Source organism: Ochlerotatus camptorhynchus, unplaced genomic scaffold (genome assembly GCF_037179485.1).
Source record: "Ochlerotatus camptorhynchus isolate MF236.1 unplaced genomic scaffold, CSIRO-AGI_Acam_v1.1 ptg000215l, whole genome shotgun sequence".
In the NCBI taxonomy this organism is placed as follows: Eukaryota; Metazoa; Arthropoda; class Insecta; order Diptera; family Culicidae; genus Ochlerotatus; species Ochlerotatus camptorhynchus.
Window position 1 is genome coordinate 717,187 of NW_027040705.1, and position 16,379 is coordinate 733,565.

At 37.7% G+C, this 16,379-nt stretch overlaps 1 protein-coding gene across 1 annotated transcript in view; it reads left to right on the forward strand.

Annotated features, from left to right (window-relative positions):
* Positions 1–16,379, forward strand: part of LOC135703528 (RING finger and SPRY domain-containing protein 1-like) — a 51,248-nt gene that overhangs the window by 18,275 nt on the left and 16,594 nt on the right. Inside the window, exon 2 of the mRNA XM_065224768.1 lies at positions 12,811–12,991. Coding sequence (XP_065080840.1) covers positions 12,811–12,991 — 181 coding nt within the window. The remainder of the gene's footprint in view (positions 1–12,810; positions 12,992–16,379) is intronic.

The window sequence follows — 16,379 nt, forward strand, 5'->3', positions numbered from 1 at the left end:
CTGCGCTTTTTCCAAATTAGAAACATCAGTTCCATATTGAAGCTTAGGGTATTTTCGTTGATAGCGTTTGTAGTTTTTACATAACATGTGTTGCATATTTTACAAACATAATTAAAAACAATTTTCGTGTTTTTCACCTGTTTGAAAAAGCACTCAAACCATCTCTTATGAAATGTATTTTTGATATTGCCATCACACATTCAATGTTGTATTCTTATTGCTTATAATGTTTTCTGATTATATACCTATTCAAAGTTTCATATTTAAAGAACTAAATTGTTTTTATTTTACCCATTTTTTTTTTCTACATTCATCGAGAATTATCAAAGTTACCCCAAATCAAAAAACTGAAGTTCGGTCACAAAACTAAAAAAATAGTACAAATGCTATTATTTCCGTTAAACATATAACCAACGAATTGACTCTTGGATCTTCAGTACTTGTTTTAAAAATAAAAAAATTGAAAAACATTCATTGCTGTAAACATTATTTAGAATATAATTTAAAAAACTATCAATGTTACCCCGTTTTACGGTACTTACATTTGTAAACAGCAGTCAATGTTAATCTATGAACTAAATCCTACGTGACTGAAAAATAGATCTTTCCTTATGTTGTATTGATGCATGTTTAACTTCTCGCGGCTGTAAAATAACTAAATTGGAACAAAGCACAATAGTAAAATAAGTAGAATATCTAGGGAGGAAACCAAAATTAATCAACTTGCCAACATAGGCTATCACATTTATTTTTGTGGCACTCTTTAAATGATAATAAGCATTTTTTTCTCGGTTAGGTTGTTACTTATTTCGTTCGAAACGAATTTACTTATTCAATCGGTTTACTACGCGGATGTATCTACGCGCACACGTCACAGCATGTTAGCATAGGCTAGTCCTTCTGCTGTATTGTCAAAGATAGAAGCGAAATTTATTCAAATGGGTCAAGTCTTGAAAACTAAGCTGTCACGCAGCTCCAGCTTGATACCAAATAAAAAAAAATAAATATCTATATTAGACCTGTTCATTTTAAACGAAATGTTCGGAATGTAACGGGTCAACCGTGATTACTGTTCGTCATGTTAATTTGAACTTCTGTGCAAATTTTCAGCAAAATCGGTGATGATTTAGAGGTGCTTCAAGTTAATTTTATGTTTTTAAGGTAATTTACGGCTTACAATATTTGTATCTCGAGACTGAAACAACGAAAGCTGATGTAACAACTTTCATAGCAAAGTTTAATGTGTTATGTATCAACTTTGTAACCAAAGGTTGACTATTCGAAGTGATTTTATTGAAGTTTGACTTAGTTTCATGCTCGAAGATATCTTAAAATGTGAAGAATTTTAAAGTATTTGTTCTACGAATTTTCCACCCATATGATATAAAAATGTGTAGTGTACGGCATAATGTTCCTCATATTGTTCTAGAAGTTTCGTTCCAACATAGTTTTCGTGTATATTTCATAGATTGAGAGATAAAAATCAGAAAAGAGGCCGTTTTAGCTAAAATTCACAAGACAACAGAACCAATAAAAGTCAATTAGATTGACAGAACATAGTTGCATTGCTTTTCAATGACGACCGATGACTGTTTCATTGATATATGATTTTTCCATAACTATGAATACTCAGTAGACGTGTTTTTTTTATCAAAGGTAAGTGTCACTCGAGCCATTCAAAATATTCGTTATTTTATAAATTGCTGTTATGGTTCGAGTGACACTTGCCTTTGATAAAAAACACGTCTACTGAGGATTCATATTTATGAAAAAATCATATATCAATGAAACAGTCATCGGTCGTCATTGAAAAGCAATGCAACTATGTTCTGTCAATCTAATTGACTTTTATTGGTTCTGTTGTCTTGTGAATTTTAGCTAAAACGGCCTCTTTTCTGATTTTTATCTCTCAATCTATGAAATATACACGAAAACTATGTTGGAACGAAACTTCTAGAACAATATGAGGAACATTATGCCGTACACTACACATTTTTATATCATATGGGTGGAAAATTCGTAGAACAAATAGGGTAAATGATGGCTTCGGCAGCCATCGACTGTTTTCGGCAACCACAATTTAAACGTTAATTTCGCTGTATTTTCTCACTAAAACACTTCAATGAATGTATTTAAACGATTCCTTAGTCTTTCAGGTTCAATCCTAGTACATTTTCACGACTGATAAAACCTGTTATGCCAGGTGTTTCTTCAAATGAAACATAAGCACATGAAAATACGGCTGATTTCGAGTTGCCGATAATAGAACAACTGGTTAACACACAGTTTAAACGGAAAGGTTGCCGAAGTAAAAGAGGCTGCCGACAATAGTCACACTCACCTGAGAAGTTTGGAGCGCCTTAAAAACGTTTTCAAACCGTTTTGGACAGTTCTGTCGATTGAAATGGATAGAGTAGCTAGGAGCAGATAAATATAAACAAACAAACACGTCATATGTGTGCGTGACACTGAGGAAATGCTAATAGAAGTGCGGAAGCTGCTTAGATTGCCGAGAATACGTAAATTCCCCTACTTTAAAATTCTTCACATTTTAAGATATCTTCGAGCATGAAACTAAGTCAAACTTCAATAAAATCACTTCGAATAGTCAACCTTTGGTTACAAAGTTGATACATAACACATTAAACTTTGCTATGAAAGTTGTTACATCAGCTTTCGTTGTTTCAGTCTCGAGATACAAATATTATAAGCCGTAAATTACCTTGAAAACATAAAATTAACTAGAAGCACCTCTAAATCAACACCGATTTTGCTGAAAATTTGCACAAAAGTTCAAATTAACATGACGAACAGTAATCACGGTTGACCCGTTACATTCCGAACATTTTGTTTAAAATGAACAGGTCTAATCTATATCTTATTTATTATTGCCCGTCCATCCTCGAAAAGCAAGTTTTTTAAGCCTACTTTTATTCATTGTGTATTACTGCCATCTAAGAAGTAGATATTAATCCCTAATTGCTACAAATCAATGAGGAAACGTCTACATCACTCGTAAAATAATATAAGACTTCTCGATTACTTTTTCAAAGGGACGTATCAGCTTTTGAAAACAATGCATTTGATCGTTGATTTGGTGTAATTGGTAGCTCGCCTACGCATACTTCCACCCCTATCAGGTAGAAGAAAGTTTCCGCTATCTGATGGTAGTGTTAGCATGCGTGGCCGAGCTACCAGTTACGTCAAATACATCCCTTCGAAAAAGTAATCGAGGCTTGTACCACTTACGAGTTTGTGCAACATGGTTAATGCGAATGCAAAAGTTTCGCACTCGGTTCTTAGGATTTTGACTCAGAATTTCCAAGTGCAGGGTCGGACTCTACTGAATCTCGAGAAATATGACACAACTTCCTACACCCTCTCAATTCCTTCTCAGATTGCTCAATTTAGCCTAGAATAAGATTGATGATATTGGGAAAATGCCGTTCATGAAGCTCAGCTCACATCCAAAATGCTTATCAACCTTGAAAAACGTTCCTAATCAAGTCACAAAGTGCTAACATTCCAAACTCAAACCATACCCGGTTTGGGACAAATCGATTACGATCGACATTACCTAGCAGGTAAGGCTGCCTAGTTTTAAGAAAACAGTCACCGAAAGGAAGAGATTAAAAGTGAGTACGAACGACCTTCGAGCTTCGACTGCCGTTGGCACAGGGCAGGGTACATAAGGTTCTACTTGATGATGACGATTAATAAGAGTAAGTAAATATTTATACATACCACACCGGTCCTCCGTCCGAGGTAGTCTAGCTGGTAGTGGAGAAGTTCACATCGTCATCACAACGATGTTCGGGAAAAAAGTTCGAGAATGAATGAATAAGGCGACGCACGGACGGTCTCGATGGTGCAGGGGGTGGCCAGCTGCATTTGCATAGAAATGGCACCTCCGTGCGACCAAGGTTCAAGATCAAGTTCCTCCCCGACGAGCTCCAGGCTGAGCCGATAATTACCACCGGAACGGCCGTCGTCCAACTTCGAAGACTAGAATTGTGTGATAAATTACGGTAGCAAAGTAGCAATACGCACACTGTTTGTGCGGTGAGCGGTGTGCGCTTAAACTTGTTTTAGTTTAATGCAATGCATAAACAGGCACGGCTACCATGTTTTTTTTTCTAATCGGTGCACTAGTTTTAAAAGCACGTTCAACTTTTAGGGGCGGGTTGACTACCTCTGCCTGGGGATAAGGCGATTTCGTAAGATTCGTTGTAGTATTTGTTAATTTCAATATGGGAAAAAAAGGTTATCGTACCTTTAACGAGATATAATGATCCTTAAACGCTCAATTATTGTGTAGCTACTCAATGTTACTGTCCGTATCGTGTTTTTTTTTATTAGAGCAGTAGAGCGACGGGTGAAATTTTACACATTATCGATCAGAATAGATGGTGCATATGTTTAGGAACAACCGAATTTTTGGGCCAAAGGAGCAACAGGATCAAGGAGTTAACGTTTCGCAATTCCAGAATCTGAAGACTATTTCGAATAATTGAGTGTAGGTAATGGGCAGCAACAACGGTAAACGGACAAATGATTTAAAGGCTTTATATATTAAATACTTTATATAATTGCCAGCAACGCCGGCTGGGCGTATCCTATGGCTTTCCCTCCCTACTAATGAAATTCCACCCTTCCCGTGACACTTATGAGGGGTCGTAAAGTTCTCTGCATCTCTCTTAAGTAAGTCTCGCGTCACTTTTCAAATTGACCAATGTAACAAATGTAAACAAATCGAGTTAAGCGATACAAACTATTGCTCTTCTATCATTGTATGTGATACAAAAACATCCATCCAAATTTACTATCATTTATTTTAGATAATCATAGGTAAACAATTGCCCAATATACAGTTTGAAATGATGGGTACATGTTTGTTACTTCGGTCATTCGGACTGCCTAACATGATTGGTGCTCATTTTCTAAAGGCGGGGCCAATCTAAAGTTAGGTACTCTACTATGACATCCGTGAAAGGGAATCTAGTATCATGTAGAACAAATCTTCCAATGTAACACTAATTGATTATGTCATTGAGAAAAATCGTCCAATGTAACATGTCCGATGTACAACTTGACTAGTCAAAACGTCCTATGTGGTTTTTGCTATATTGCTATATTGTAGCTACTGAAAAACGTTTCTACTGAATTTTCAACGTTATTATTCACTGACTACATTAAAAATAGTATTGCAAAATGTATTGTTTCTAAACAGTTAAAATAATAATCTGTCGAACTTCAACTTCGATTTTCTCAAAATGGTGGATATGTATGTTACATTGGTCTATTTGAAAAGTGACGCGAGAAGTGTTGGACTAACATTCCTGCAAGGACGTGGCTAGGACAGCTCTAGTCTGTTGGAGGGAGACTCATCCTGTATCTAAGAGGTTAACCACAAATTACTATCTAACAGCAACGGATGAAGGTGGGTCTCCTCCTTAACAAGTTTAGAGCTCGTACCACCTACGACATTGTGCAACCTGGTTTATGCTATGCTATGCTAGTAGAGCGTCGAGCAAGCGTTGAGAATAAGCTTATAGAAGACGCTTCCAAAAGATAAGTTCCCAAAACAAGCTGTTTATTTTAATCCAACCCATTTTTTCTGAGGCTTATTTTAAAGAACTGTTTAAACCTTTTCATATAATTTGGCTATAGAAGTACACAAATGAAGAAATTTACGATGATAATTTTTTGGGGTTTACCCAGGGCCTCCAAATTATTTTTGAGTTTTGATTCTCATATTTCCAGGTTCAACAAAGATGTATAGGATATTTAATCGAAAAATGTGTATTCAAGCATGCTTGTATAGCTTAAACACATCATATAAAATATAAAACGCATATCCAAGGCATGATAAGTTCTCCAAATCATCCTGTGTGTTCTTGAAGCTCTACCTGCTCAATGCAATTCCTGGTGTCCTGACTAAATTAATGAATCCGTAGATCTTCAAGGCGGAGACGAACCAGCCCAGGGCTGAAAGTCTCCTTAATAAATATATTTTAAAAAATCTTCAAATCATGCTGCACGTTAGATCTTGATGTCAAGGTATTCTGTGATGCCTTGACTAATTCTTTCAACCCTTACAGATTCGTGGAGCTCCATAAAATCATGTGATATATTTTGTTGTAGTGACATAGTATTTCGAGTTCTCCAAATTATTCTGAAGTTTATATCTTGGTGTTCTATGTCCTCAACAAAGTTTTGTATATTTTATTGAGATATTATACGAATTCGTAGAGCTTCGTGCGACTTCACAACATCATTTAGGACATCATATGTATAAGCAATATATGTTAGGTTCTTCAACACCTTATTGAGTCTATAGATCTTCATGATCTGAACTTCAGGCACGTTCAGATCATAAAGTTCAATAGAGTCAATCAAGTGTTGAGCGATGTCCTGGGGAATTTTCAAATATGTAATTTAGTCGGGGCATCGTAGAATACTTTTTAATATTGAAGAACGACTACGGGAGGTTTTGAGTTGTAAGTTGAAGTTGTAAAAAATCGTTCCAGCAGAAAATGGCCGCCTTCCACCATATGATTAATCGAATGCAGACTCTTTCACTCAGCGATACAGGAAAGGTTAAGGAATTACAGTACATCTTCGAAACAGCAAGACTCAACGGATACAAGGAGAACACAATCCAGTCAATCATCGATAAAAAAAAACGAGAATTCTACAAAGGAGATTATTTACAACCCTCGTCGCAGTACCTGAACTCTTGAAACGAGTGTCCGTTCCATTTGATCAAGATATTACTTGTAAGCTAAGACCACAGTTAAAAAAATCGAATAAGATTTAGTTTTCACAAGTAGACATAATCAGTTAAAATCATTGTTAGGATCTACTAAAGACCCAGTTAATGTTAAATCAGGTGTATATTAGAAATACTCAGCGGCGGAGAAATCAAAATACAATTCGGCAGCAGACATTAACCAACTAAGATCAATTAATCAATAGAGTTAGAATATTGTTTTTGATTCTAAAAACTAGTTGAATTTGAGAAGCACACGAAACATAAAGGTGATTGAATTTCTGTTCGATTGCAATACTCTCAAATATAATCTACTAAGGATAAGAAATCCTCGGCCAAATTCTAATTGGAAGGTTCGATTGGCTCAGATTTTGGCAGTGGCTCAAAACTTGCTCTTCGTCCATCTCTCCCTCTGAGTATTTCTAGTGTATATAAAATAAGCTGTAATCATTGTAACAAAGTATACGTAGGACAAACCAAGAGAACTTTAGCAACTAGATTTAAAGAACATATAGCGGAGGTTAATAAGGCCAAAAAGCAAAAGGAAAAAGACCTAACATATCATTTTAAATCAAAGGTTGCAGAACACATCTTCACAGAGGACCAGAAACTATCGATGGAGGACATGTTATTCATCTCACATTATGTTAGGAGATTTCATAAAGTGCTAAGGGTTCAACAAATCATTTAGCTCAGGACACACCCGTATCTCACACAACATAACGGAAAATGGCGAATTCCACCGACGCTGTCCATTGTGCCAGATCCACCATTCGGTGGAGCACTTTATATGCCACTGTCCGCAATACCAAGAAGCTAAAAACCTGTTCGACATCCCCGGCAGCATCCGAGACGCCCTCAGTGAAGATCCTTGCCGCTCAGCGGCACTACTGGCTTTCCTCCGCGAGGCAGGCCTGTTCTCTCGAATATGACTACAGGCGACCGAGACATTACCTCCGAAAGCGGATCCCTTAATGATGCATGCTGTCATACCCTCAACTCCGACCATGATGACAACTACCTGTACACCACACCACGACCAGCCCGAACACTTTCAACAACCACGACCACAGCTAAGAACAAGGACTTCCTCTCCGCCAGCCATCCCAGGAAACCCTCCACCTCCCAACGTAAATAAGTCAGCATCAAAAGACAATAACCGTACCTTAGATACCACTCTGTATTACATAAGTATTCCATATTAAAGGGACTCCCTTCTGGAGTCTCCTTTCAGAAGTGCCCCTCCGGACACTTTTTTCAATTCTGTAATTTGGGGAAACCCCTTCAGGGGTTCCCGGAGATGAACCAGTGTCTGACTGAAAATCTCCTTAATAAAGAACCAACCAACCAACCAATAAATCATTCCAGTCATCAAACAAGATTTCAATGAGACTGTAAAATATTATGATCAGGACAATTTGGAGAATCGTAGATATAGGACAATTTGGAGAATCGTAGATATTTCGATAACACAATTATTTGCTTCACATGATGTTAAGGGGGCTCCACGATGCGATTAGTGTTTAAAGTTTATTTCGATACAGCAGGGTGGCCACTGAACCTAGAGAACCGGGAATCAAAAACATCCAGGATAGCCGGGAAAAATCCAGGAATTTGATTGAAACTTTAACTTATAATATGGTATTAATAAGTATTCAAAGTTCAATCTAAAATATTTCTCTTAGAATTTTAAGCAGAAGAATTCTGGATCTTGAATTTCTGTGTACGGAATCTATAGCATATTTTTTTAAACTTTCCTTCAGAATATTCTGGAACACTACTCAAAGTTTCTTCGGAAATATACTAAAAATTTCCTCCCAAACTTTTTGTTATTTCTTCAAAATTCTTAAGAATTCTTTTAGGAATTCTATTGAAACTATATAAAAAATATGTTGAGCTTTATAAATAATTTGTCTTCCTTGTAATTATTATTTATATTGCCTTCCAGCTCCCCGCAGAATTTTTCTTTGATTAATTGATCAATCAAAATTTCAGAGATTTTTGGCCGTAGGTGATCATTTGGTGTGATTTCAGGATTGTTAATTCACTTTGAATCCCCTTCTGAATTCCTTTGAAATGCTCCTTAAAATATTCCAATTTGCTTACCAGTTCCCTACTTGAGAGAATACTACTAGCTTATATATAACTAGCTTTAGAAAATACTACTCATAATCCCCATAATTAGTAATCTCTTCAGAACTACTTTAGAATTCAGCTGTTGGCAATTTTCTCGGAATACCTGAAATTTCTAGTCACAATTCTATTGAAAGTCTCCCCGGAACAGTGGCGTCGCGTAACCTCACTTCTTACCTGGTCTCCGACTTTTGAAACGTAGTTTATAGCCATATTTGTATCCAAATCGATTCCAATTTGCACATAATCTCCTAGGATCACTAATTAGTAACCGTTTAAGAAAAAAAAAATCATCTGTTTACGTTTTTAAAGAGGGAGAACAGGTTAAAAGTGAAGTTACACGACACCACTGCCTCAGAATTCCTTTAAAATTTTCCTAAAACTCAATTGGCATTTTCATCATAAATTCTGAGGCAGCAGGGTGTCAACTGAATTAAGAAAACCGGTAGAACCGGGAAACAACCGACAATTTTATTCGATCCTAATAAAATATATAGGGGAAATGGCTCTAATGTTGGCCTACGGATCTAAGATTGGGCCCATCGATAAAAATCAGCTATTTATCAATTTTATCTAGTTGAACGCGTCATTGGGACGGTACTAATGGATATTTTTGGTCGCTATGGAAAATTTAGTCGATTGCTGATTTATGTATGGGCCCAAATTAGAGACATTTACGCCGACATTACATACATTTCCCCTATATATATTTGTTTGTTGTACGTTAATCCAATTCTGTTTATAATTATTCAAAGTCCGATATCTCGAATATTTTTCTAAGAATCTTGAATAGTTATTTCAAGCCCAGATTGTTTTAATTTCACCCTAAAAGGCCTGTTAAATCTCAGTCGGCGCCGCCGGGATTTACTGAGGCATAAAATCTCTCATCACGCCTTCGGAAGGTCCCAGGTCCATGAGTTGATGGGTCGATAGGTAGGGTCCAGGTGTGGGAGCTGCCTTCCTGGCTTCGGTAGCATTTTTACTCAGTACGAAAACAAGATCGACGGAAGACAAATCAAGGAAAAAAAACATACCAAAAATTTAGCAAAATCTAAAAATTATCAAGCTGAACAATGTGCTTGTTTCTTAGATCTCTGTGCTGAAATTAGCTGGGAATGTCTTAACATGGCCGTAAGGATGCAAAAAGAATCTGTCAATGTTAATATCTCCATTTCTGGGAATACACGTCCAGATATTTCCAAGCTTGGGATAACACATTTCATATTAGTACACTTTTCTGAAATTTCTAGCCCCATGGTCTTGATCAGTTTTTTTTTTAAATCTCTTGGTTTGTCATTAATAATTTAGAAAAGTATTCTCCCAACATTTCCTTGGATTTTACCTCAGAATTTCCATGATTTCTTTTTTTCTCAAAATACCCTTGAGTAACTCTACGAATTACCTTGAAACTTTCCTTTGAATTATTTTGCAGATTTCATCAGAATCTCCACAACTCAGAAAAACTTTGGAAATGAGCTCTAAATTTCCTGCTAAACCTGCTCTGAGAAATTTTCTTCTTATACTGACTAGCCTGAAATTTTACGAAGAATTTTTTGGACTACAGGGTGCGTGACGAATTTTTGCAGTAAATTTCAAATAGTAATTTCTCATGCTTGCGGATCATGATTTAGATATATTTGGCAGCACTGAATTGCTCATACTGTTAGGTGTAAGATGTAAACAAACAGTGTTGAGTAAACGTAAAGATGTCGAAACAAAAGAGCAATCGGTCAGCCGCTGTCGCTTTGTTGCGCGCCGGAGTAAGCGTAATAGAAATAATTCGGTGGATAAATGTGTCTGAAAGAACAGTGTAGAATATAAAAAAGGCCTGGGAAAGTGATAAAACGGAGAACCTGCTCATACTGCTAATAAAACACAGAAATGGCTTGCGAAAAATATTTCGGAATTTTAGGAGAAAGAAATTTGGCCCCCAAGCAGTCCTGATATCAATCCGTTGGATTATTTTGTACGGGGCATCGTCGAACGGAATACCAATAGAACCCCTAACACCACACTTAAGTCCTTAAAAGCTAAAATCAAGGTAGTGATGACATCTATGGATTAAAACATTGTCAAACGTGCATATGGCAGTTTCCGGAAGCGTCTAGCTACAGTCGTCGAAAGGGAAGGCGATTTTTTTTGAATAAAATTAGTTACAACTTCCATATTTTGCGAAAGAAAATAAATCACATAACATTCATTGCTAGAATAGCTAACTGGTGTAATTTTTCTCAAATATGTCATTTACTGCAAAAATTCGTCACGCACCCTGTATATTCAAAATGAAATCCCCTTGAAAGTATTATCCATATTTCTATACAGCTCTACTCAGAATTTTCTTTGATGATCAGTGGCGTTTCCTTAACCTCAATAAGAACTGTGCACCAGCTCTTAAAACATAAACAATTATAACAAATATTGCTTGCAATTGATAGGCATGGAGTAAACTAAAAGATTTAGTGTATTTTTCAACCGATTCGAGTATGAATATGGCATTAAATCTGGCTTTGAAAGTAGGTTCACAGGTAAAAAGTGAGGTTACGGGACACCACTGGATGAATTGATCTGATAAACATTGAATTGTCTGTCTTAGGTCATCATTAGGCGTAGCTTCAGGATTGTAGTCATTTCATCATTAAGTTTGCCGTAGGGTTAATTCTCTTTGAATCCTCCTCCGAATTCTTTTATAATGCAGGGTGACCACAGAATCGGGATAATCATGAAACTATCTGAAGAGCTTTTGGAGTGTGTTGATTTATTTCCTTTTAATTCCGTTATAATTGCTTATCTTTCGACAGATACGCTTATTTCGTCTACTATTTGCAGACTTCGTGAGTGCCAAGTACTCAACACCAATAAAGAATCCATCTTTTGTCTACGTCTTATATAACAATCAATAGGTACTGATGAAGTCTGCAAGTAGTAGACAAAATACGCGTATCTGTTAAATGCCAAGCAATTATAACGGAATTAAAATGTCCACATAAATGGTTTGTGCCAAGTCAGTTTCTTACTAGATGTGTTCAAATTTAGCGAGAATAATTAGGACCCAATTTGAAACCGTTTGAGCACTGTGAAGCGAAATGTTCAAATGTTGCATCAGTCTACTACTGAACATAGTATCAATTAATTTAGGTCCCACCCCTCATCTAGAGTCCCGTCTAGAGGTTAAGTTACAACACGTTACAACACTATATCAATCTAAATTAAACGAATTCCTACAATAAAAACACGTCTGTTTAGTTGTTCGCTTCATTCTATCATATATCAGACTAGGTACATGACCACTGTTAATCTCCTGCTTCCTTTTCATTGCGTCGATGATCTCACCAATTTGCGTACTTCCATTTCCAGTCCTGACCATGGCCAACTTGTTTATTGTTCTCCATTCTCTGTCAAACAATCTCCACCCGTACTTTATTCGTCATTATTTCCAGTGTACACCCTAATTCGAAGCCACACATTACCCACAATCAAGTTTTTTTTTCCGGAAATCGCATTCCATTCAAATCTCCATCTATTGTGACTTTGTATTGTCATACGAATGGAAAACCAAAAAAGTGTGTTTTGTACTAAAGTTCAAAAGAGTTTATGGTTAAACGAGGAACACCAACCAAACTCAAATCACCAAAACCTTGAAAACGAAAGAAATCGAATCTCGTATTGCGTGTTTATAGCAATGTATACGGGCCAAATTAACAACATGGTGTTGATTACTGATTATTACCCCCTCCACCTACCCGAAGAAGAAAAACTACAATCACGAAACTGGAATTCTGTAGCGTGTTTGGTTACTGAAGCGCAGCTTTCCTACCAATACTTCGTCTCTTTGCTGCTTATATACCTACCTACAGATGGATAACATTTAGCTAAAATTTCCTCCCTTTTCCGACTCTCCTTCACAGTGAACCAGAACCGCCCAACTCGATGGTCATGCTGCATGACATAACCGACAAACCGACCGGTTGGATACAGCTCGTTAAATCATTGATCCGAGTTGTCCCCCTGGAACATCCGATGGGTCCCAGCGTAATCACACTGCTGCTGGATGACAGTCCACTGCCAACGAAAGATTCGGTGCTAGAGGTGAGTGACCTTTCGTAATTGCGAGCGTACCCATTTCATCTGATCTACAAATAGCGAAATGTTCGTAGGAGAGATTCGGAATCATTTTTGTTGTGGGAATTCAACCACTAACCGTTTGGTATTCCAAACCAACGGTACCCCACAATCTCCTTTACTGCATTGAAAAATGATCCCGCATGCTACAAATGTACATATCAAGCCGAACATTGGTTTAGGTCCTAAGTAGCATTGACAGATTCTCTTCGTCGTTTTTTTCTTTGCATCCCACGGCCACGATTTCCAGTTATTTTCGATACACAGGTCGATAAAAGAAGCATCTAAGACGGCAAATCACGGTTTTGTTGCCAAGTTATTAACGAAAGAAAACACTCGATGAAGAGAATCGATCAATGTTACTTAGGAACTAATCCATTGTTCGGCGTGATACAGTCATTGATCACCGGCATGAGAGGTGCTGATAAGCGCTGACAGTCACTGAACATACACCGACCGGCCGTCAATCGTAACGTAACCTTGACGGGGTAAACCTCACACATGAGTAATGCTTTTAGCACTTTTTCTCTAGCATAACCCGCGTTTAACAGTTGCTGATATTTATACGGGTAGAATAGACGTGATACGACGACACGACAGCTGCGAGCGAGCGGTCAAAAGCGTGATCATTATCGGTTCAGCAAGTTCATTAGCCGCGGGCTATCACACCGTATAGATATGTAATTGTTTTGGGCAATGCTTTTTTCGCATGTCCGGAGCCGGTCAACTGGAGGAAGTGCATTCCGCACAAAGTAGCAAAGTCTTTACCGATGATGGTTTTGAACGAGAATATCAAATTGGGTACGGTACCGGTATTTGCCTTCTCAAAAAGTTTGAAGTTATGTACTATTCCGGTTTAACTCTCTCCTTCCCATGGTGATTCACAGGTGATCCACAACTTTTCGGTCCGTCTCATGTTTGTAAATGTACCATTAAATAGTCATTACTTATTTAAGCTTTCTCCTTCTTTAAGGAACTGCGAACATGCTTGAATACTAGCTTCGTAGATGTTTTCTTCATAGAATAGGCATTTAGAATTTTAAATAGAAAAAATGACGGATATTTGAGACTGAATGGCTGTTAAACTTCTGCAATTAAGCTTCATCTTCTATTTAGAAGGCTCATTCGCGTTAGCTTTACTGAGCCGATTATTAATTGTTCATTGTGGAGTGTGTTGGTTTATTTCCTTTAAATTCCGTTATAATTGCTTATCATTCGACAGATACGCGTATTTCGTCTACTACTTGCTGTGGTGTTGAGAACTTGGCACTGATGAAGTCGAATTCAACTGACTTGATCAATTGACTTGCCCTGTCTAAACCCAGCTTTACTCTCTTTGTCTACCGTCTACTTTGTCTCAGCGACTGAGAATAATTGTCTCAGAGAATTTTCTTTCCATACGAAATTTACTCAGATTTGGAAAATTTGCAATTACGCCCCTTTGAAATGTTGGCACTGAATAGAATCAGAGAATTTTCTTTCCATACGAAATCTACTCAGATTTGGAAGAAACTGCAGTTACTCATAAGCTATGAGTGCAGTTTCTTCCAAATCTGAGTAAATTTCGTATGGAAAGAAAATTCTCTGAGTCAATTCAGTGCCAACATTTCAAAGGGGCGTAATTGCATTTGTAAACAATGGCTTTAGTCATCGATTTCTCGCGAATAAAAGCTCACTCATAAAAATTAATGACACCAACATGTAGAAGAATGTTTTCTCTACTAGCTAGCATTTTTTAATTGGAGGAGTGAGCGTTTATTTGCGAGAAATCAACGTCAGAAGCCATTGTTTACAAAAGCAATTACGCCCCCTTGAAATGTTGACACTGAATTATTCTCAGTCGCTGAGTTGGTATGATTGGCCGTGTACAATCAGATCCAAGTGCACAGCGAGAAATGCACGCTTTAGGCACCCATACATCACAAATGTTCTTCTAATTTAAACTCACACATTCAAACCGGTCTGCAAATATGATACACAGTGATGTAAAATATCATGACACTCACGTGACACTCGTCTTCGCACCAACTGACTATCGCAGACAGAAAGTTTTGTCACGCAGTGAGAGTTAGAGCCAGGGGTTGAAACAGTTGACGTTTTCTACTACACTCGCTTCGTTGTCGTGCGTGACAGTCTGTTTGTATTCGAACACTCATGCTCTACCGTCGTCTCTCTCACACAACAGGAGCGGTAGAATAACATTCGAGCTAAAAGAAAATTATCAAAATAGCTATCATATGACATGTGTGATTTCGTTGTAATTCCTCAATTTGGTGTAAATCAAACCATTTCTGATCAGAAATATTATTACTAGGACATCATTGCTTGCTATTTTCAGAATTCACACAAACACATCATCAGCAGCTCCTATTATGAGAAAAACTTAAATACATACATTCGTGACGGTCTTCAGCAACAGTGTCGTATGACAGAGCCTGTCATACGACATTTTAGTTTGGTACTGTACTATGATAGCTTGCTTTGCAAGTGTCGGAGGCAAAGGCAGTCAATTATCACAGAAAATGTGTCGACTACCGTGACCGCTTACAAGACTGGTTAGAGCCATGGCAAACAACAATCACCAGTAATGGCCGCTGCTCACAAGCAAAACGCTACACTCGCTGCTGATGATGAAAAGCACAACGAAAACAGTGAAAAATTCTGCAGTAAGATCATGAGAAAAAGCGAAACGACAGAAGAAAATGAGAACAATGCCTACGCATTCCAAGTTCGTCTCGGCAGGCGCGACTGTGTGAGTTACAAACAAAGCAGGCAACATAAAACGGAAGCTGTTGGGCTCACTCACCAATACACTCAAATAAGCAAGTCAAGCAGCAACTGCTTCAAAACGAGCACAGATGAGTGTCGTGATTGTCGAGAATGACCAAATCGGTGTTGGATCACAACAGAAGACGACATTCACCAGTTGCTTTTTACGTCTTTCGTCAACTTTGATGGATGGTCATGGAGAGAGCTTCGACGAGCACATTGATAGGAATGTACAAAGCGTTACTACCATCAGCTGTTTGGCGATCGTGATTGTGATAGGTCGCAACTCTGATGATACACGTCCAAAGCGTACCAGACTGCCATTTCCGTGTTACTCCCGTTTGACGCGTGACTGCTGAATGTTTCAATTACAACTAGTGGTGCAAACCGCCATGTATTGTGGAAAATTTGTGGTATGTTTCAAGAGGTGATAGAAGGTCTGCTTGGCTTACATCAGGCATTTGACCATTCACAAACTTGCCACCCGCCACCCAAAAAAGCTCACTTTTAGGTGCACTATTTAACGAGTTTTGTCATGGTAGTGATATCGACATGCTTAGAAATCAATGCATTAGGGATTAGGCAG